The following is a 17,161-nucleotide window of genomic DNA, read 5'->3' as shown; positions in this document are numbered from 1 at the left end:
CAGCCTACCTGTGACAAGCTCCCATAAGGCAGAACCAGCCAACCTAGCCCCACCTGGAAGTAATGAAATCCCTAGGTGGCTGGTTGGCAGCTAAACAGCTAATGAGCCTGATAAAGGGTTGTCAGGGCTCAGCTGAAGGGATCCCAGAAAGAGGAAGCTGCTGAGGAGAGGGGATCCCAGGAGAGCTCACAGAGCAAGAAGCCTGGAAGGGGTGCACCAAGAGAGAGGAGCTCCTCTAAGGGGGAGGAGCTGCCAGAGAGGACATCGATAGAAACAGCAGCTGTATGAGGACAGAGGCCTGCAGGTAACAAAGGTACAGTCTGAACTGAACCCAGCTCCAGGAAGGAGGGCTGGGAGCTCCTTACTCAAGGAGAGTGAGGACCTTAAATTAGAGCCAGAGGCTGGAGCAGAGTGAAGGAAAAGATTTTATTTTGCAGTTTACTGGGACTCAGAGTGGACCCCAGCAGGGTACTTTTGTCTCAGCCCTTTTGGACTGTGGGGAGCAGTTTAAGGAGTGCTGAAGAGAGTAAACTGAGGCACGGCAGTTGCAGGGCTACCCATAGCCAGTTGAGGGGGAACTTGGTGGTGCCACCCCATGATGAGTCTGCACAGCTGGCCCCCATTTAACAGAACTGTTGCCCATTCCCCAGGCAGACAGAGCCTCGCTCTCTCCAGTCTGTCTGCTTGGGCCCAAGCAATGGACCCTGCGTCCCTGAGTGAGAACCTGGAGCAACTGAGCACAGGGTGGTGCCTCCCACCTGACTCCTGGCCTCCCCATCCCAGCTCCCAGGATGTTCCCTCTTCCCTGCAGCCTGTGGCTGTGTCTGAGCCTGCTGCCCCGCTCTCTGGCTTCCCCTGCCCTGGGGGTACTGAGTCCCCTCATGGCTGGATATTGAACTGGGAGTGATCCAGGGCCCAGCACGGAGCCAGCAGGGTCACTACAATACTCTGTCAGACCCAGACAGGCCCAAGGATGCACTGGGATCCTTGCACCATCTCAGCATTTGCTGCTCCCCTTGCGGGGCCTTGTCCGCACTCAGAGCGGGAGCCCTTTGGGGCTGGCAGCCCCTTGTTCTGTCTCTGCAGTGCCCGGCTCACGCATGGGCACTATATCAATAATAACTCTCACTGCCCAGCTCCTAAGGGCTGTGTGACAGTGCGGGGCCTTCCCCATTGCACATGGGGACCCTGGGGCGCAGGAAGCCCTGGTTACTCTACCCCACACATTCACCCAGCGACTCCCCTGAGCTGCTGGACCCGGGTCCCTGGGGTCAGAGCGCAGGCAGTCGAGTGGCACTGACCAGTCAGGGGCTGCTGGGGTGGGTGAAAGGAAAGGGTTAATCCCAGCACGGTGGCACTTTGCTGCCCAGCCATGGCTGGTCTCTGCCCTCCGGGTGCAGCACAGGGCGTGTGTCTCTGAGCAGGTCCCTGCCCACTCACCCGGCCATTTGCCCCAGACGCAGAGAACCCAGGTGCCGAGGGAAGGAGCAGCCCCAGCAGAGCCGCATTGGCCCTGGTACGGGTGGAGCCTGCGAGCGCGGCAGCAGCAGAGAGGGGGCTCAGCTGTTCAGAGCAGCAGGGTCCCCACCTGCAGGGGAGGGGTCAGCGCTGGGACAACAGGCCGGGCTGGGTCAGGGGCTGGGAACTTTGGCAGCGAGAGCGCGGTACCAGCACCCATGGCCCTGGCCAGCCGGGAACAGTCAGCGAGTCTCTCAGGACCTGGGACCCTGCCCAAGACAGGGCAGCTGGGGTTGGGGGGGCGCAGGAGGCTCCCCAGGGGCTGGAGATTCCCTCGAATGAGGCATCAAGGAGACGGGCTCAGGAGCCCGACAGGCTCAGGGGCCAGGGGTGTGGAATGGCCCAGAGACCCCAGCCATGCCCAGGGCCCCGTGGCCATAGACTGCGCTGGGCTGGGGGCAGCAAGGGCAGGGAGGGAAGCAGGGCTGGCAGTGGCAGGGGTCTGAAATAATCCAGAAGGAGCATTTGGCCTTGCTGACTCTAGCCTTGCCCTGCCATTCTGTCCTGATCGCTGCCACCGACTCCACCTCCTCCTCATCACTCTGGCCCAGCACATAAAAAACAACGGCTCACGTTTTAGGTTCTTTTGCAAAAAATTATCTAAGTATATGAATGTGCCGATGGATGTTCTACAGCATCTCTGTCTACCTTCCTGAGCTGGGGTGTCTGTGACTTTGCTAAATGTGTTAATAAACTATTTGTAAATCTAAGAGGGTTCCTATAGTGTGAGTGTTGCAGCTGTGCACAGTGGGGTTCCCAACCATGTAACGATTTAAATAATACTGGGCCTGATCTTGGGACAAAAACCAGTCAACCCTCAAAGTGACAACTACAAATTCGTAAGTAATCAGCATAATCGATATAGAATCTCTAGATTGGGCTACAGGCCCCCTCACACCCACTGCCGTCACCTTCACTGGCTCCACTCCTTGTCCCCACCCCCAAGGCTCTGCCCTGCCCACCCCTCACTTGACACCTCCTGCTGCTCTCCCACTACCAGCCCCACTCACCCTCCTTCTCCCTTTGTTCCCTTCTCCCACCAGCTCCCCCTACACCCTGAACAAACTCTCTGCTGCTGAGCATCATCCAACCACCTCCTCCTCCTTCCTGCCTCAGAACCCCCTGCTCTCACCCGGCTTCCCAGCTCCCACTGCCCCCCACGCTCCTGTGCTGCTTTAATTCACACACCCAGGCACGGGGCACTAGGACCTTGCACATATGCCCTGTGCATGTCCTATGGTGGCACATGAGACCCAAGCTCTGTGACAGTCCCCTGGCCTTATGGGGCTCTGCTCCCCAAGCTGTCCTCTGTCACTGCCCCTCCCTGGCCTGTCCAGTGTCCTGTCTATTACTGGAGTAGTGAATGGATACTCTTGTGATTAAAGGGCTGACCTGACCTAGGAACCAGCAGATCTAGGCCCAATTTTGCCACAGCAGGGGGTAGTCAGGGCTTGTGGCCTCTGGGAGGGGACCTGATGGGAGGCTTCTCCTCTTTCCCTTGGAAGCAGGTGTGAAAATAACTTAAATTTCTTACAGGTACTGTCCTATGGCAAGTGCCCCTTGGGGAGGGGGCTCAGGGCAGGGGGTTGGGGCAGCGCCACCTCTAGGGACTGTGTGTGCTGGCTTGGGCCCACCAGGGCTGGGGCCTCACCCCCAGCTGTCTGGCATTGGGGTCAGGAGTGGTGGTGGTTTGGGCTCCTGTGGGGGAGGAGGATAGAAGGGGTGGGATGGGCCACCCATGCCCAGCACCGCCCAGTGATACCCTGCTGGCAGCATCCAGAGCCCCGCCTCCAGCGAGCCAATCGTGGCTCTAATTCACACACCGGCTTGCTTTCACCTCTACTTGGAAGTAAATTTAAGGACTTGTATACATTGGGGGGGGGGGGGGGGGAAGCCCTGAGTAGCTAGTGCAGAACAGCTAATCAGTGCTAGCTGCCTGTGCGGACACTCTTATTCCATGCTAAGAGTGCCCTTGTCTGCTTTGGGTTAATCCACATTGGAAGAATATAAGTGCAGAATACTCCACACTAGCTACTCTGGCTCTTCCCCATGAATTCCCCATGCTGAGAAGCCCTAAGTGTGGGGAGAGGAGGTTTAAATTCCTTGTTCCTCACCCCAGCGACCCTTCTAGAGTCACCAGCTGCCCCCCTGCCCTCCACCCACTCTCTGCCACTGCATCCTGCAGGGTTGGATAAGCTCATCGACTGGATGTTTCTGCCAAACAATGGTCAGTATTGAAATAAACACTGTATTAACTGGAAGCTATAAAATAGCAACAGAGAGCAGTTAAACAATTATCTGTTTGCACCAGCTCCCCCTGCCCCCAGCAGGTACCCTAGGGGGTGTGTGAATAACCAAGCTCCTCAAAGTTTCACATAGACAATCACATTTTGCCCGACCCCTTAGCTATTGTGAGAGCTGTAAGAGGACTGAGCAGTGACCGAGTACCCCAGAGAAATGGGTCGGAGAGCGACTGCGGCAGGATCAGCGTTCGTTACCTGCGTATCGTTGGGCTCTGGTGAGTCCTGAAATAATCAGAAACAAGAATTTACACCAACAAAATGCAGACTCAGCAAGTCACATACTGTGGAAAAACAAACCACACAACCAGAAACAGCTTACCCAGTTCTGCCAGAGGGTCCATGGGAATGGGAGGAGAGAAAAGGGGGAAAAAAAGAACATAAATGAATGAATAGGAGAGATTCTCAGTAACAGAAGTGCCCAGTTCTAACCCCACATTACATTGGCTTCAGTGGGAATTTTGCCTGAGTAAGGACAGCAGGATTGGGCTCCTAACCACTAGTTATGACTTCTCCTTTATTCCATCTGATTCTGCAAACCCTCCCTGCAGAAATCAATGGGGCTGCACCTGTGGGGATCACTCATGTGAGTTGGGGGGCAGAATGGGGCCATTAGTGATAAGGGGCCCAGTTCTTTCCCTTGCTCTGGTCACTGTGTGCAGGGATGGTGCAGACTGGCTGGAACCAGGCCCTGGACATCAGAGAATTCCTCTGGTGTAGGGAGAGCCCAGCCAGGGTAAAGCAGCATAGCTGGCTCCTGTGTCAACTTGCCTGCCCCCCGCCCCCCCGGCCATCCTGGTGTAGGGGGAGTGTCAGGGCTGGGAGGAGGTATGCTGGGGCAGAGCAGAGCACATCACCAATTCTCAGGGACCACAGCCAGCTGGAGCAAATTAGAGCAACCCCTGGGGCAGCCTGAGAACCAGGGAGCCAGAACCAGCTCCCTCACTGCCCCCACCCCAAGCAGGCACTGGCCCAACAGAGAACCTGGGCCTGCAGCTCAAAGAATTCTTCCTTCATAAGTGTCTCCATCATCTGGGTGATGCTGGTGACCCCAAGGGGTGATGAGCACCTGCAACTCCTGCCACCTTCAGTGGGATCAGACCCATGTGCCTGATCCTACAGCTGCTGTGTGTGTAAGCCAACAGGGCCCAATCCTGCTCCAAGAAGACCTAGGGATGCAGGAGAACATCCATGGAGAGCTCAGCGGGCTGGGCCCTCTTGGTATAAAAGAATCATTGTTCTCGTTACAGGGTCTCTCAGGTGTCAGGAAGTGACGTTTGTTTACTTTTTAAGGGTATTTCCAAGGGTTAATGTTGTGAAATATAAAACTGTTAATATTCATATTTCAATACCAACAATTTCCCATCCATTATGTCTGGGTAATATCTGGATTTCCCCTTCTCGTGTACGTTACCTGTCTCAGTAACACATTAATGTTTTACACTAACACGTCTTTGCACACACAGCTCTGAGTGTTCCTTTTCCAATTTAAAGCATAATCAAAACTAGTACAAATGCCCTTACCTTTCGCTGCTTCGTATTCCCCTGGAAAGTCAAAGACATCGGGAGTTAATGTTGAGTCTCAAAACTTAATGGGCAACAGTCAAGCTAAAAGCGACGTCTCCCTCACTGGTGATACGAGTGTATTGAAAGATTTGTCCATAAGACACTAAGCAGAGCACAGCCCAGGAGTCGGCTTCTTATGGGCGAATGGATTTAAGCTGTCCTGCCCCACCTGTTATATCTACTACGTTCTAAACCTCAAATACTGGAAGGTAAACCTGGCCCAGAGAGCAGAGCTTCCTTGGTCCACGTCATTACTCGTCTCTGGCCGTGCCACATTGTTCCCTGCAACCCCCCCACCCACCTTCACCTCTTCATCCCCCATCCTCTGCACAGACACACACACTTTTAAGCCCCACCCCAGGCCATATCTCCATATCCCAGGGCCAGTCTCCTGCCCCACTGCACATTGTTATTCGCATTCCAGTTGCATCTAGAGGTCGCACTCTGAACTGGGCCCCACTGAGCTAGGTCCTGTACACCCACACTCAGCACTAGATCCTGTACACACACACTCAGAGCCAGCCCCCTCTGTGGTAGGTCCTGTACGCACACACTCAGGGCTGGGACCCACTGGGCTACATCCTGTATGATACACAGTGCCAGGCCCCATGGTGCTAGGACCTGTACACACACACTCAGGGCCAGCCCCCACTGTGGTAGGTCCTGTACGCACACACTCAGGGCTGGGACCCACTGGGCTACATCCTGTATGATACACAGTGCCAGGCCCCATGGTGCTAGGACCTGTACACACACACTCAGGGCCAGCCCCCACTGTGGTAGGTCCTTTACGCACACACTCAGGGCTGGGACCCACTGGGCTACATCTTGTATGCGTACACAGTGCCAGGCCCCATGGTGCTAGGACCTGTACACACACACTCAGGGCCAGGCCCGACCGTGCTAGATCCTGTACACACACACTCAGGGCTAGGTGCTGTGCACACATTCATGGGTGGGCCCCACTGTGCTAGGTTCTGTACACACACACACACACACTCAGGGCCGGGCTTCTCTGAGCACAGAGTGCCAGGCCCCACGGTGCTAGGTCCTGTACACACACACTCAGGGCCAGGCCCACCACGTGCCCAGCCAGGAGAGATTCCAGGGGCCACAGCACAGCTGGGTTTGGGGGAGGGATTGAAGAGAGGAGAAGGGGGCAGCTTTAGTAATACTGAGGGGATGTTTTTCCCTGCATGGAGTGGGAGGGGGAGAAAACACGGAGGTGTTCAAGGGAGAAGCAGACAGGCGGGTGACCCAGGCTGCGGGTGACCAGACATCCCAATATTAGGGGCTTTGTCTTATAAATGCAACTATTCCTCCTCCCCCACTCCCACCCCACAAAAAAAAAAGTGCAAAAAATCTGGACACTATCTGGTCACCCTACCTAGGCTGCCAGGAGAAAAAAAAATAAAAAGCCCAGTGGCAGTACAGCTGCCCCTGGAAGTGGTGCCGAGGATGACGGCCCTGCTGGCCCACCCCTGGAACCGGCCCTGCACGCCCACCCCTAGAACCGGCCATCGCTGGCAGAGGGAAGGCAGCGCCAATCGCTCAGACAGGGTGGGACTAAATGTTGAGTTGAGAGGCCTAAAGTCGAAGACAAGGAGCTTGTGCTGGAGCGGTGCTGGAGGGGGCCTCAGTGGAACTAAGTGGAGGATGTGGCAGGAGAGACGAGCATGAGGGCTGAGCCAAGCAGCCATGGTTTGGATGGAGCTGAGGGGACAAAGTGGCTGGCATCAAGGCTGGACAGGAGGAGATCACAGCAGTGGAGGTGTGAGACGATGGGGTGAACGAGAGCCTGGGCTGTCGGGACAGACACAGGAGGCTGTATCTGTGACGTGTTATACACACAGGAGCAGGGAGACTGGGGTGAGGTTAGGACATGGGAGCCTAGAGAGAGGCTGAGTCAGAGACAATGTCTAGATTGACGGGGCTGATGGAGATGTTGTTGGGGTGGCCAACACTGTATTTCAAAAATATAGGACAGTTTTTTCTCCCTCCCCGCAACCCCAACCCCAACCCCTGACCTGGGCCTACATCATGGAGCGGTTCTCCCAGCCAGGGCAGGGGAAATACCCCCCGGCCCCTCCCATAAGGAGATACCTCGAGTAGGGCTCAGACCCCAGGCCCCCCACTCTGCTCTGGGCTCCCTGCAGCCAGCTCAGGCCTCACATCCCACCTCAGGACCACAATCCCTGGCCCACAGAAGGGGCAGAGATCCTGGTACCTAGCTCAGGGCAGCCCAGTGTGTGGGATGGGAGGCAGGGAGGGAGGGAGAGCTGTCACAGCCCCCTGCCTCGGGGAGGGCTCCTGACGTTATCCAAAGAGATGAAGAAACTAGGAAGTGGGGTGGGCTGTGAGGGGGCCGGAAGAGCTTTGAGCTTAAGTTGCCCTCTGGCCATCGACGAGGAGGAGCTGTCAGACAGGCTGAGATGTGGGATGGGAGGCCCGGGAACAGTCTTTAGCAGAGCAAGAGTTTGAGAGTCACTGGCATAGAGGTGGTATCTGATGCCATGAGGGTCCATAAGAACCACTAGGGACAAGCACTGGGCTTTGGGGGACGTGCTGTGAAAGAGGGAGACAGGAAGAGACCGACCCAACAGAACAGACACCGAGAGCGATTAGCGAGGCAGGAGGAGAACTGGGAGACGGGGGAGCTGTGAAAGGCGAGGATTGAATGGAGATAGGAGTGGTCAGGCCCGCCGACAGCAATTCCGGGCCCCCGGGCAGAGCAGTCATTGGGCCCAAGCACACACAAGCTGCACCCATGCAGACATGGTCTGCCTGACATTTGGGCAGTGCTGCTGGCTGCGCTGTTGGGTGCGCTCTTCCAGCATGGCCAGGGCTTCCACATGCCCATCTGGTAGCGTTGCCAATTGTCTAATGGCGCAAACCCAAAGACACTTTTCCATGCCCCCTGCCCAGCCCCTTCTCTGAGGCCCTGCTCCCCATTCACTCCATCCCCCATCCCTCTGTCACTCGCTCTCCCCCACCCTCATTCACTTTCACCAGGCTGGGGTTTGGGGTCCAGGAGAAGGTGTGGGGTGCAGGCTCTGGGAGGGATTTTGGGTGCAGGAGGAGGTGCGGGCTCTGGAAGGGAGTTTGGGTGTGGGAAGGGATGCGGGGTGCAGGCTCTGGGAGGGAGTTTGGGTGCGGGAGGGGTGCAGGGTGTGGGCTCTGGGAGGGAATTTGGGTGTGGGGTGCTGGCTCTGGGCTGGGGCAGGGGGTTGGGGTGCAGGGAGTCAGGGGATCAGTGCTTTCCTTGGGCAGCTCCCCAAAGTGACTGGCATACCCCTCTGGCAGCGGCTGCTAGGCACGGGGGCTGGGGGCACTGGGGGGGGCCAGCGGCCTTGATCGGGAGCCTAGAGCTCGGGCAGGGGCTCGGGGACAGGGGCAGCAGGTGGAGGGCTGGTTCACGCACTGCCCATGAGGAAGGTTCTTCTCCTCCCTGTTTCTCACCTCAGTTCTGGGTGGCCTCTGTGTATGTCTACTGGATCAGGCCCCAAGGATGAGCTAGATGCTCCTCCCCGCAATTTATGTGTTGCCGGGGGCACAGGTGGAAGATAGATGCCCAAACTTCTAGAGTGAGGCAGCAGTGCACTCTTCGTGCCCAGAGGCAAAAGCTTCGACAGTGTCAGAACTTACACAGAGATTTATGTCCTGAGTGAATGTTGGTGCCTACAGGGGTAGGTGTCAGCCAAGAGGGGGGTTGTAGATCATGGTGCCTAAAACGGGGATTGAGGCTGGAGTTTAGGTACCTAAGGCTCTTTGCAAATCGGGGCCATAATGAGATTCTGAGATAAAAGCTGAGGGAGGTTGCGGAATCTCCATCATGAGGGCAGGTTAGACGAACACCCGCCAGAGATGGTCTAGATAATACTTAGTCCTGCCATGAGGGCAGGAGACTTGCCTAACTGGCCTCTCGAGGTCCCTTCCAGTCCTACGATTCTATGATTAGTGTGGGGTTAAGGTGGAGAGGACGTACTTGTAATTTAAGGGTAAAGCACATTACAGGGATCTTGTAATTATCCCCAAACCAAGTGTTATAAACTCAGGAAATACAGAACTAAGGTTAAAGTTAAAAAAAAACCCAAACATGCCATGCTGTAGAAATGCAACTAAGGCTCCTAAGCAACCTTAACTCTGCCCTGTAGTAACTTTATGAGGGGAAAATTAAAAAAAACAAACCCTAGCATGCCTTTAAAAATCAGTTTCATTTACTATAGACCCCCCCCCCCACACACACACTGGTCTGCACTGATCAGACCTGTATGATTATTGTGTGGAGTCGCTGCAGGCTGGAGCTGAGGTTGTGGGTGCGCATGGTCACTGAGGGTGAAATCCTGCCCCCTCCCACATTACATGGGCATGGAAGGGCCAGAACACAGGGGGTTCCCAGGTGAGGGATCCTGTTAAATACTGGACAAGTCTCTGTGGGTTTGTCTACACTAAAAAAAAAAAAAAAAAGCCCTGTGGCAGCTGGTCTCAGAGCCAGGCTTGTGGGGCTCACACAGTACAGATGTTCCCACTCAGGCTGGAACCTGGGCTCTGATGCCCAGTGAGGAGGGAAAGGGGATGTCTCCAAGCAGGAATGCGACACTGCTAGATTTAGCCCTGCAGCGCGAGCTCCAGGCAGCTGACCCAGACTCTGAGACTCGCAGCCATGGGTGGTTTTTTGCACTGTAGACGTACCCACAGTCTCCAGCAATGAGACTGACCGAGCTGGGGTAGTGTATTCAGGACCCTGGGTTCAGGGTGCCATTTCTACAATTCCTGTGGGGTTTATTAGATCAAATGATCCCTTCCCCTTCAAAGCCCCTTTGTATCAGTGCGAGCAGCCCCTGAGCTCACTGCTTGGGCTCTGGTGCCGATATGGAGATGTTCCCCATCACTCATTCAAACAGGCTGAGCTCAAGGTGCTAAAATTGAGCTAACGGTATAAAACTGTGACTCCACTGGCATTATATGGGACTTTCAATTGAGTTAAGTTGGCTCGACTGAGCTGACTAGACTGACATGACATGAAATCTTCAACCCATCAGATCCCATTGATCCCAGACACTGACCTTTCTGTCTCTCCATCTCAGATTGCAGAGCCTCTAGAGGGAGAAGAAAAGGGAGAGACATGAGATTCCCCCTGTCGTGTTTATAACAGTAACCCCACAGCTAACGTAACTGGTCCAGACACTGACCTTTCTGCCTTTCCATCTCAGATCGCAGAGTCTCTAGAGGGAGAAAAGAGGGAGAGGTGAGACTTCCCCCTTGTCGTATTTATGGGGATAGAGTTAATATTGTAACAGACACTGACCTTTCTCTCCCTCCCATTCAGACAGCAGGGTCTCTGGAGAGAGAACAGGGTGAGAGGTGATTCATCAATTCACAGATTCCAAGGCCAGAAGGGACCATTGTGATCACCTAGTCTGACCCCTGCATAACACAAGCCAGTGGGTTTCCCCACAATAATTTCTATAGCAGATGGTTTCGAAAAACATCCAATCTGGATTAAAAACTTCCAGTGCTAGAGAATCCACTATGACCCTTGGCATGGGCAGTGGGTATAATAGACTAGGAGAGGCTCAGCCTCCCCTGGCACTGCCGTGGCCACTGGACCCCCATTTGCGGGGTTTTGGGGGGAAGTGTTTGATTTATTATGCCACTTGGAGGTCCCAAGGTGGCTGAGGAGGTGGTATGTGCTATTCAGCTTCCTGGGTTCATCAATAATTTCCCTGGACTGGAGATTACTGATGGACCCAGGAAGCTGAGTAGCACATACCGCCTCCTCAACCTGCATGGGGCATAGCAAAAGCATCTTCCAGACCTGAAAGATGTTTTTCCCCAGGCAGCTGCAGCTGACCCGGGGCAGCTCTGGGCAGGTGGGAGGGGAGGGCTCGGGGCTTCAGCCGGCCTGGGGCTCCTCCAGCCGAGGGAGGGGGAGCTTGGGGCTCCTCTAGGTGTGGGGGAGGGGTGGGGGGGTCTCAGGGCTTGGGGGGGGGGAACAGGTGAAAGAGGCAGAGGTGGGACTAGCTTCCCCAAAGGGGGGCTCCACCCACCACCCATGACCCTCAGTAAATTGTTCCAATGATTAATTAATAATGGCTGGCAAGATTCACCCTGTTGTGTTTATGGGGATAACTCTACTGCCAGCTAATGTGATGAGCCCAGACACTGACCTTTCTCGCTCTCCTTATCCGATCGCAGAGTTTCTAGAGGGAGAAAAGGGCGAGAGGTGAGATTTCACCACCATGTTTAAGGTGCAGTTCCTGCTATTAACGTAATTGTGCTGTAACTATGAAAGTGAGGCAGACAAACTGACAAACAGGACACACAGACTGATCTGTCTCAACATCCCTGCAGCCAGCATCCCCACTGCCTCGTCCCTGTCTAATCTGGCTATTGAGGGGGCCGGTGGGGGTGAGAAGGTCTCTTTTTTTGTCCAGTTCTTTGTCTGCTCCCCTCTGGCCCATCCCCTGAACAGCCCCAGCTCTCCCCCCACCCCAGCTTCTGACTGTGGGGATGGAGGATGGAAGTGAGCGATGGGAATGGGGCACTGACCTGGGCTGGGAAAGGATGGGGTCTGATTGGCTACATTCTAGGCCAACTCCTGACCCTGTGGCAGGTGCCTGTCCCCTGGTCTTAGTGATACATGGGAACAGCTCCCCCTAGGGCCTGGGTAGATGGGGAGTGTCCCAGCTAAGAACAGGGTGGAGATGTCTTTCTTTATCTGGGTGCTCAGGTCAGCAGGAGCCAGGGAGGGGGGTGTAGATGGGCCCCTACAGGCATCGAGTCTAACATCTGGTCTTTCCCACTGGGAGCTCGTCCCCTTGGTGTGTCAGCCCTGGAGGTAGCATCATGTCTGCCAGTCACTGCTGAGCACCGCCTGAGCTAGACCATCTTGTGCCCAGTGTGAGCAGCGTCTCAGACCAGCCGTGCAAGTCCTGGGTGTGTTTGTGTTACTACAGCATCCTAGCCACACGGTACACCAGGGCAGCTGGTGCAGCGAAGTCTCTGAAAGGCCAGGGAACAAGACAGTGACAGTTAATTGTTCTGATTGTTTAATGCTTCAAAATGAGCCCAACAGAGTTCTCTCTCTCTCTCTCTCTCTCTCTCTCTCTCTCTCTCTCTCTCGGCATATACATGACTTTTACATACAATCCAAAATGAGTGTATCCCTGTCACCTAAACGTGTACTCAACCCACATAAAAACAACAAAGAGTCTTGTGGCACCTTAAAGACTAACATTTATTAGAGCATAAGCTTTCGTGGGCTTCAGCCCACTTCTTCAGATGTAGAAATTTAAACTTAAACTTCTACATCTGAAGAAGTGGGCTGAAGCCCACGAAACTTTATTCTCTAATAAATTTGTTAGTCTTTAAGGTGCCAAAGGCTCTTTGCTGTTTTTGCTGAAACAGGCTAAAACAGCTACCCCTCTGAAACTTGTCAACCCACATAATGTATCTGTTAACTAAAGCCACTAACTAAACCAGTTCACACCTGGTGCTGTCAGAGTGTGAAGGTGACAGTTCTAAAGGTGCAGCATCCAGTTCCAGCTTTCACAAGTACAAAGCACAGCTCCTCTCTGCTTCTCTCCATTACCTTCTTCTGTCCCAACTGGGAAATCATTGGAACAGACATTTCCCCTTCCCAGTTCTTCCAACACCGGTACATTGCTACATACAGTTCACAGTACTTCAGGTGAGAAAACCCCCTGGGTGGGACTTTCTCAGCTGCCTTGAGAGTTTGCACACTCAGTATCCATTAGTTTAAACAAAAACTGGGCATTCAGACCCCTTAGGCAGTTGTGAAAATTCCATATAGATCACTGAAGGGCAGTTCTGCCCTTTGCAACTGGAGAAAAAACTACAGCTGAGCACTTACACTGCACTAGAGAGTTCATTGCCCTAGGTACCCCACTGACACACATGAGAGCCCAGGGCTAAGAGGTCCAGATCCATGCCCTGATCATCGGAGCCCTGGGCGCGTGGGACCCCAACAACAAGCTGGTGCTGAGAGCATGCAGAGTCGGTCGGCGCTATGCCTGGCTAATGAGGCAGCTCATGGTGTCTGATGCCATCAGATGGTCCAGGGACATATACACTGAACACATCACAGGACACCAACAATACCAGGATGCGTGAACCAGACTGCTGACAAGGGACACAGTTAGGGAAATAACCCATTTCCTTCCCTGACAGACTGTATCCGTCTCTAGAAGATCCACCAGACACCGACGGACCGAGGAACAATCTCCACCCATGTACCAATCCATTCTTCCTGTTGAAAATTACCACTACTGACTCTGATTCTATACACTCTATGGGTGGCGTACCCGAGAACACTTATTCCCTACCACTTAAAAACTCACACACCTTAGTCTGGGACAATGCTTATTATGACAGGTTTCAGAGTAACAGCCGTGTTAGTCTGTATTTGCAAAAAGAAAAGGAGGACTTGTGGCACCTTAGAGACTAACCAATTTATTTGAGCATAAGCTTTCGTGAGCTACAGCTCACTTCATCGGATGCATACTGTGGAAACCTTTTGTAGTGATAATCACCCATTTTTTCATGGTTTGTGTGTATAAAAACATCTTCTGTACTTTCCCCAGTATGCATCCGATGAAGTGAGCTGTAGCTCATGAAAGCTTATGCTCAAATAAATTGGTTAGTCTCTAAGATACCACAAGTACTCCTTTTCTTTTTGCAAATGCTTATTATGTACCCTACGTATTTCATCAGCTTTGTAACCAAGACTTTTAATTTTTCATAACCCAAGCTTGACCCCAGATGCACAGTGCCTTTCCTTTAAACCTGTGTAACATGAACTTGATTCCAAACATTAGCTTTAATAAAATATTTGGATCTCAGGCAGAGCAAATCTGAGTGTAGATAAGTTCTAACCTTTCCATTTGCACAGCCACTGCTCCTACTCACAAGCACAGACTGGGGGGCAGAATAGGGCCCTAACAAACCCCTCTCTTCTACTTCGCATTCTGTTTTTCTTGCCAGCAGCCAAGTACCATATGTCAGTGCTCTCAGCCCAGCGCACTGAGCCCCATACGGGTGTTTCAAACAGAGCCGTGCGGATCCTCAGGGAACAGTTCAGACTCACACATGTGATTGGGATCCCGGAGTGAGATCTGAAGGGCTGAAACCGCTTGACAATTCTTGGTTCAAACATGACCATAATTTCTTCAGCTCCCTCTTCACCCTCAGCCCAGCTCCCCCTGCCTGAAACTCCTCTGAACACTGAATCAAAGCCCCTTAATCCCTGTCTCTTTACTTTTGGTTTGGTTTTTAAATCTCTGTCTGTCTCTCAACATGTTCCCCTCACCCCCTCTCATTACATCACCTTTCGCTCTGTGTTGCCTCCAGAAGCAGTAACTGGCCAGGGCAGTGAGACCAGCCAGGAGAGGCAGGATCACCCCCAGAGCCACCGTCCAGGGATTGACTCGTGGGAAAAACAGCTCTGCAAGAGAAAGTGCCATTGACTTGGGAGCAAACACGCGCAGAATGAAGGCAGGACACTGCAACAGTGATTACACTGTGACTACTTACAAGACTCTCACAGGGAAATACACAGGGAGATGTGGCTGCTTTGTGTTTTATTATTAAGCCAATGGAAGCCCAAACTTTAGCCTGGCTACTTAACTTGGTTAATTAATGGGAGGGGGTCTGTTGGCGATAGGGAGGGGGTAGGGTGCAGCTCCATTATGCTACACCTATCCCCACTGGCATAAGCTCAAGAAGTCCCTAGGTTGCTCTAAGTGATCCCAAGGCTACAGATTGGGGTTCAGCTTCATGGGAGAGTCTGGCCCAAAATGTATTAATGCAGGATTTTAATAAAAACAAAACTTGAACATATAGATTCAGAGTAAAAATTCCTCCAGAGTTCTCTTCCCTGGGCCTTGGAGCAATGGCTGACTAGAGGGCCCTTTGCTAAGTGATTAGTGCAGTGTATATTGAAAACTGTGTAAAAATTACAAGCTGACACTTGAAATCCTGAGGGCATTCCTGGTCCTGCTTGCAGGCTAAAGGGCTCTTTTGGGAGCGTGCATCTGGGTCCTCCGCAGTCACTCTCCAAAGAGCCAGCCTAGAGCAGAGTGCGTTTGGTTCTGCCCTGCTGCCTTAGGGAGCAGCCTGCTTTGTCTCTCTCTGTACTTGGCTGTGGCATGTTAGAGTTCTGGATTCTTAGAAGTAAGCAGTGCTACATTGCAACCTTTCTGGAAGAGTGTTTATGTGTGGTTTCAACTCTCTCTGTGTGTGCTGTGAACATAGCAATCAGGTAATACTGGGCATATCATAGACTAACCAGCAGTGCAGCACTATGAGACCTCAGATGAATAGTGCTTGACAAATACAACTTTCTTACTATTACAGTGATGAAAATATTCATTCAGTATTAACCAAGTTATTTGGTAGATAATAATACATAAAATGGCAACCTTTTATTCTAAAAATTAAGATGCTTCTAGGTAAGATTTTGTTTCAGCCAATTTTGGGCCTCAACTTTTATTGCTGGTATTTTCAGATGTATTCTAAGTAGCAACGCTCAGACCATATCCAGGGCTCTCTTCTGCTGTTTAGGAAAAATGACTTCATTAGCCAGATTTTCATAAATACTCAGCACCCAGCAGCTCTCACTGAGAAGAAAGGAGAATTCCCTCCCCGACCCCCACTGAGAACTGTGATGGTCACAGCACACTGAGAGCAGTTAGACACAAACATAAATGCTCCTGCTGGAAGGTTGCAGCATAACACAACTTTATGTCTTAGAATCCAGAACCTTAACACACAAGAAACCTTAAAACAGGAGAGGGGAGCTGTTCCCTAAGGCAGTGGGCACAACCAATGTTCCCTCTAATTTTTGACAGGCTGTGTGCGCAAAAAATTTCTTCTGTGCAAATTTTTGAAGCACAGTTCAAATTTGTGCGCCATGAGGCAAATGCACCCGAGTAAAATGCTTATACATTTTAAAAGTTTTAATTTGCAATTTGTGCTAATAATAGTTTTACACCATGTTATTTTATAAATGTCATTTTAAAATGCTTAGAAAAAGGAAATTTAACCATTCTTCATGAAGCAGAAGTTAGTTTTAAGCATTATGCTTTATGATCTTTTTTATAGACAATCACGAGCATATATCAAGCACATATTAATCATGATCATTATCAGTCCATAGGCTTCTGCCCGTTGGTGTCCATTTTCACCTTTCATTCTATACACATGTCCAAAAAGATTTTGATAAACATATAATAAAGACAATTTAATAAGTATGCCATTATGTCAATTTATATGGGTTTTCAGATAGAGACATCATAAGTAAAAAAAGAAAAACTAGAGTTTGTGTTTTAAATTTAAAATTTTCCTAAAAAATATCAATAAATGATTATCAGCCAAGAATAAGATATGTAATTACAAATGCATTTTAATTTCCTTATTGGTCGAAATGTCAAAGATTGCTAAACTAACCTTACTGTTTTTCCCTGAGATCTTTTTCATTTGCCCATTCAATATAAATTCTGTCCAGATCTCTCAGTCCTCCATCCAGCTGGTAACTCTTAATATACATCAGCATGTCCAAATGATCTACTTGTAAACAATTCCGTAGTTTGTTTTTTAGAGTGTTCATTAAGGTAAAGCCACGCTCACAGTCTGCACTTGATGCTAGGAATGTTCCTCCAATATCCATCAACTTTGCAAGATCCTGAAACTGTTTGTTCTGGTGAGCAAATTTCACCATATTCGGGAAACTTAAAACCAATTGGCTTTTGATTCTT

At 51.7% G+C, this 17,161-nt stretch overlaps 1 protein-coding gene across 1 annotated transcript in view; it reads right to left on the bottom strand.

The window, feature by feature from the left end:
* The window catches only part of LOC141998863 (butyrophilin subfamily 1 member A1-like), a 51,141-nt gene that overhangs the window by 10,314 nt on the left and 23,666 nt on the right, over positions 1-17,161 (bottom strand). The window contains exons 5-12 of the mRNA XM_074971835.1: positions 14,734-14,850; positions 11,555-11,587; positions 10,693-10,725; positions 10,577-10,609; positions 10,451-10,483; positions 5,343-5,363; positions 4,141-4,245; positions 4,017-4,043 (exon numbers count right to left, since the gene is read on the bottom strand). Coding sequence (XP_074827936.1) covers positions 4,017-4,043; positions 4,141-4,245; positions 5,343-5,363; positions 10,451-10,483; positions 10,577-10,609; positions 10,693-10,725; positions 11,555-11,587; positions 14,734-14,850 — 402 coding nt within the window. The remainder of the gene's footprint in view (positions 1-4,016; positions 4,044-4,140; positions 4,246-5,342; positions 5,364-10,450; positions 10,484-10,576; positions 10,610-10,692; positions 10,726-11,554; positions 11,588-14,733; positions 14,851-17,161) is intronic.

This window comes from Natator depressus, chromosome 14, assembly GCF_965152275.1.
Source record: "Natator depressus isolate rNatDep1 chromosome 14, rNatDep2.hap1, whole genome shotgun sequence".
NCBI classification, from domain to species: Eukaryota; Metazoa; Chordata; order Testudines; family Cheloniidae; genus Natator; species Natator depressus.
Note: the sequence above shows the minus strand (reverse complement) of the source record. Positions and strands in the feature narration are given on the sequence as shown.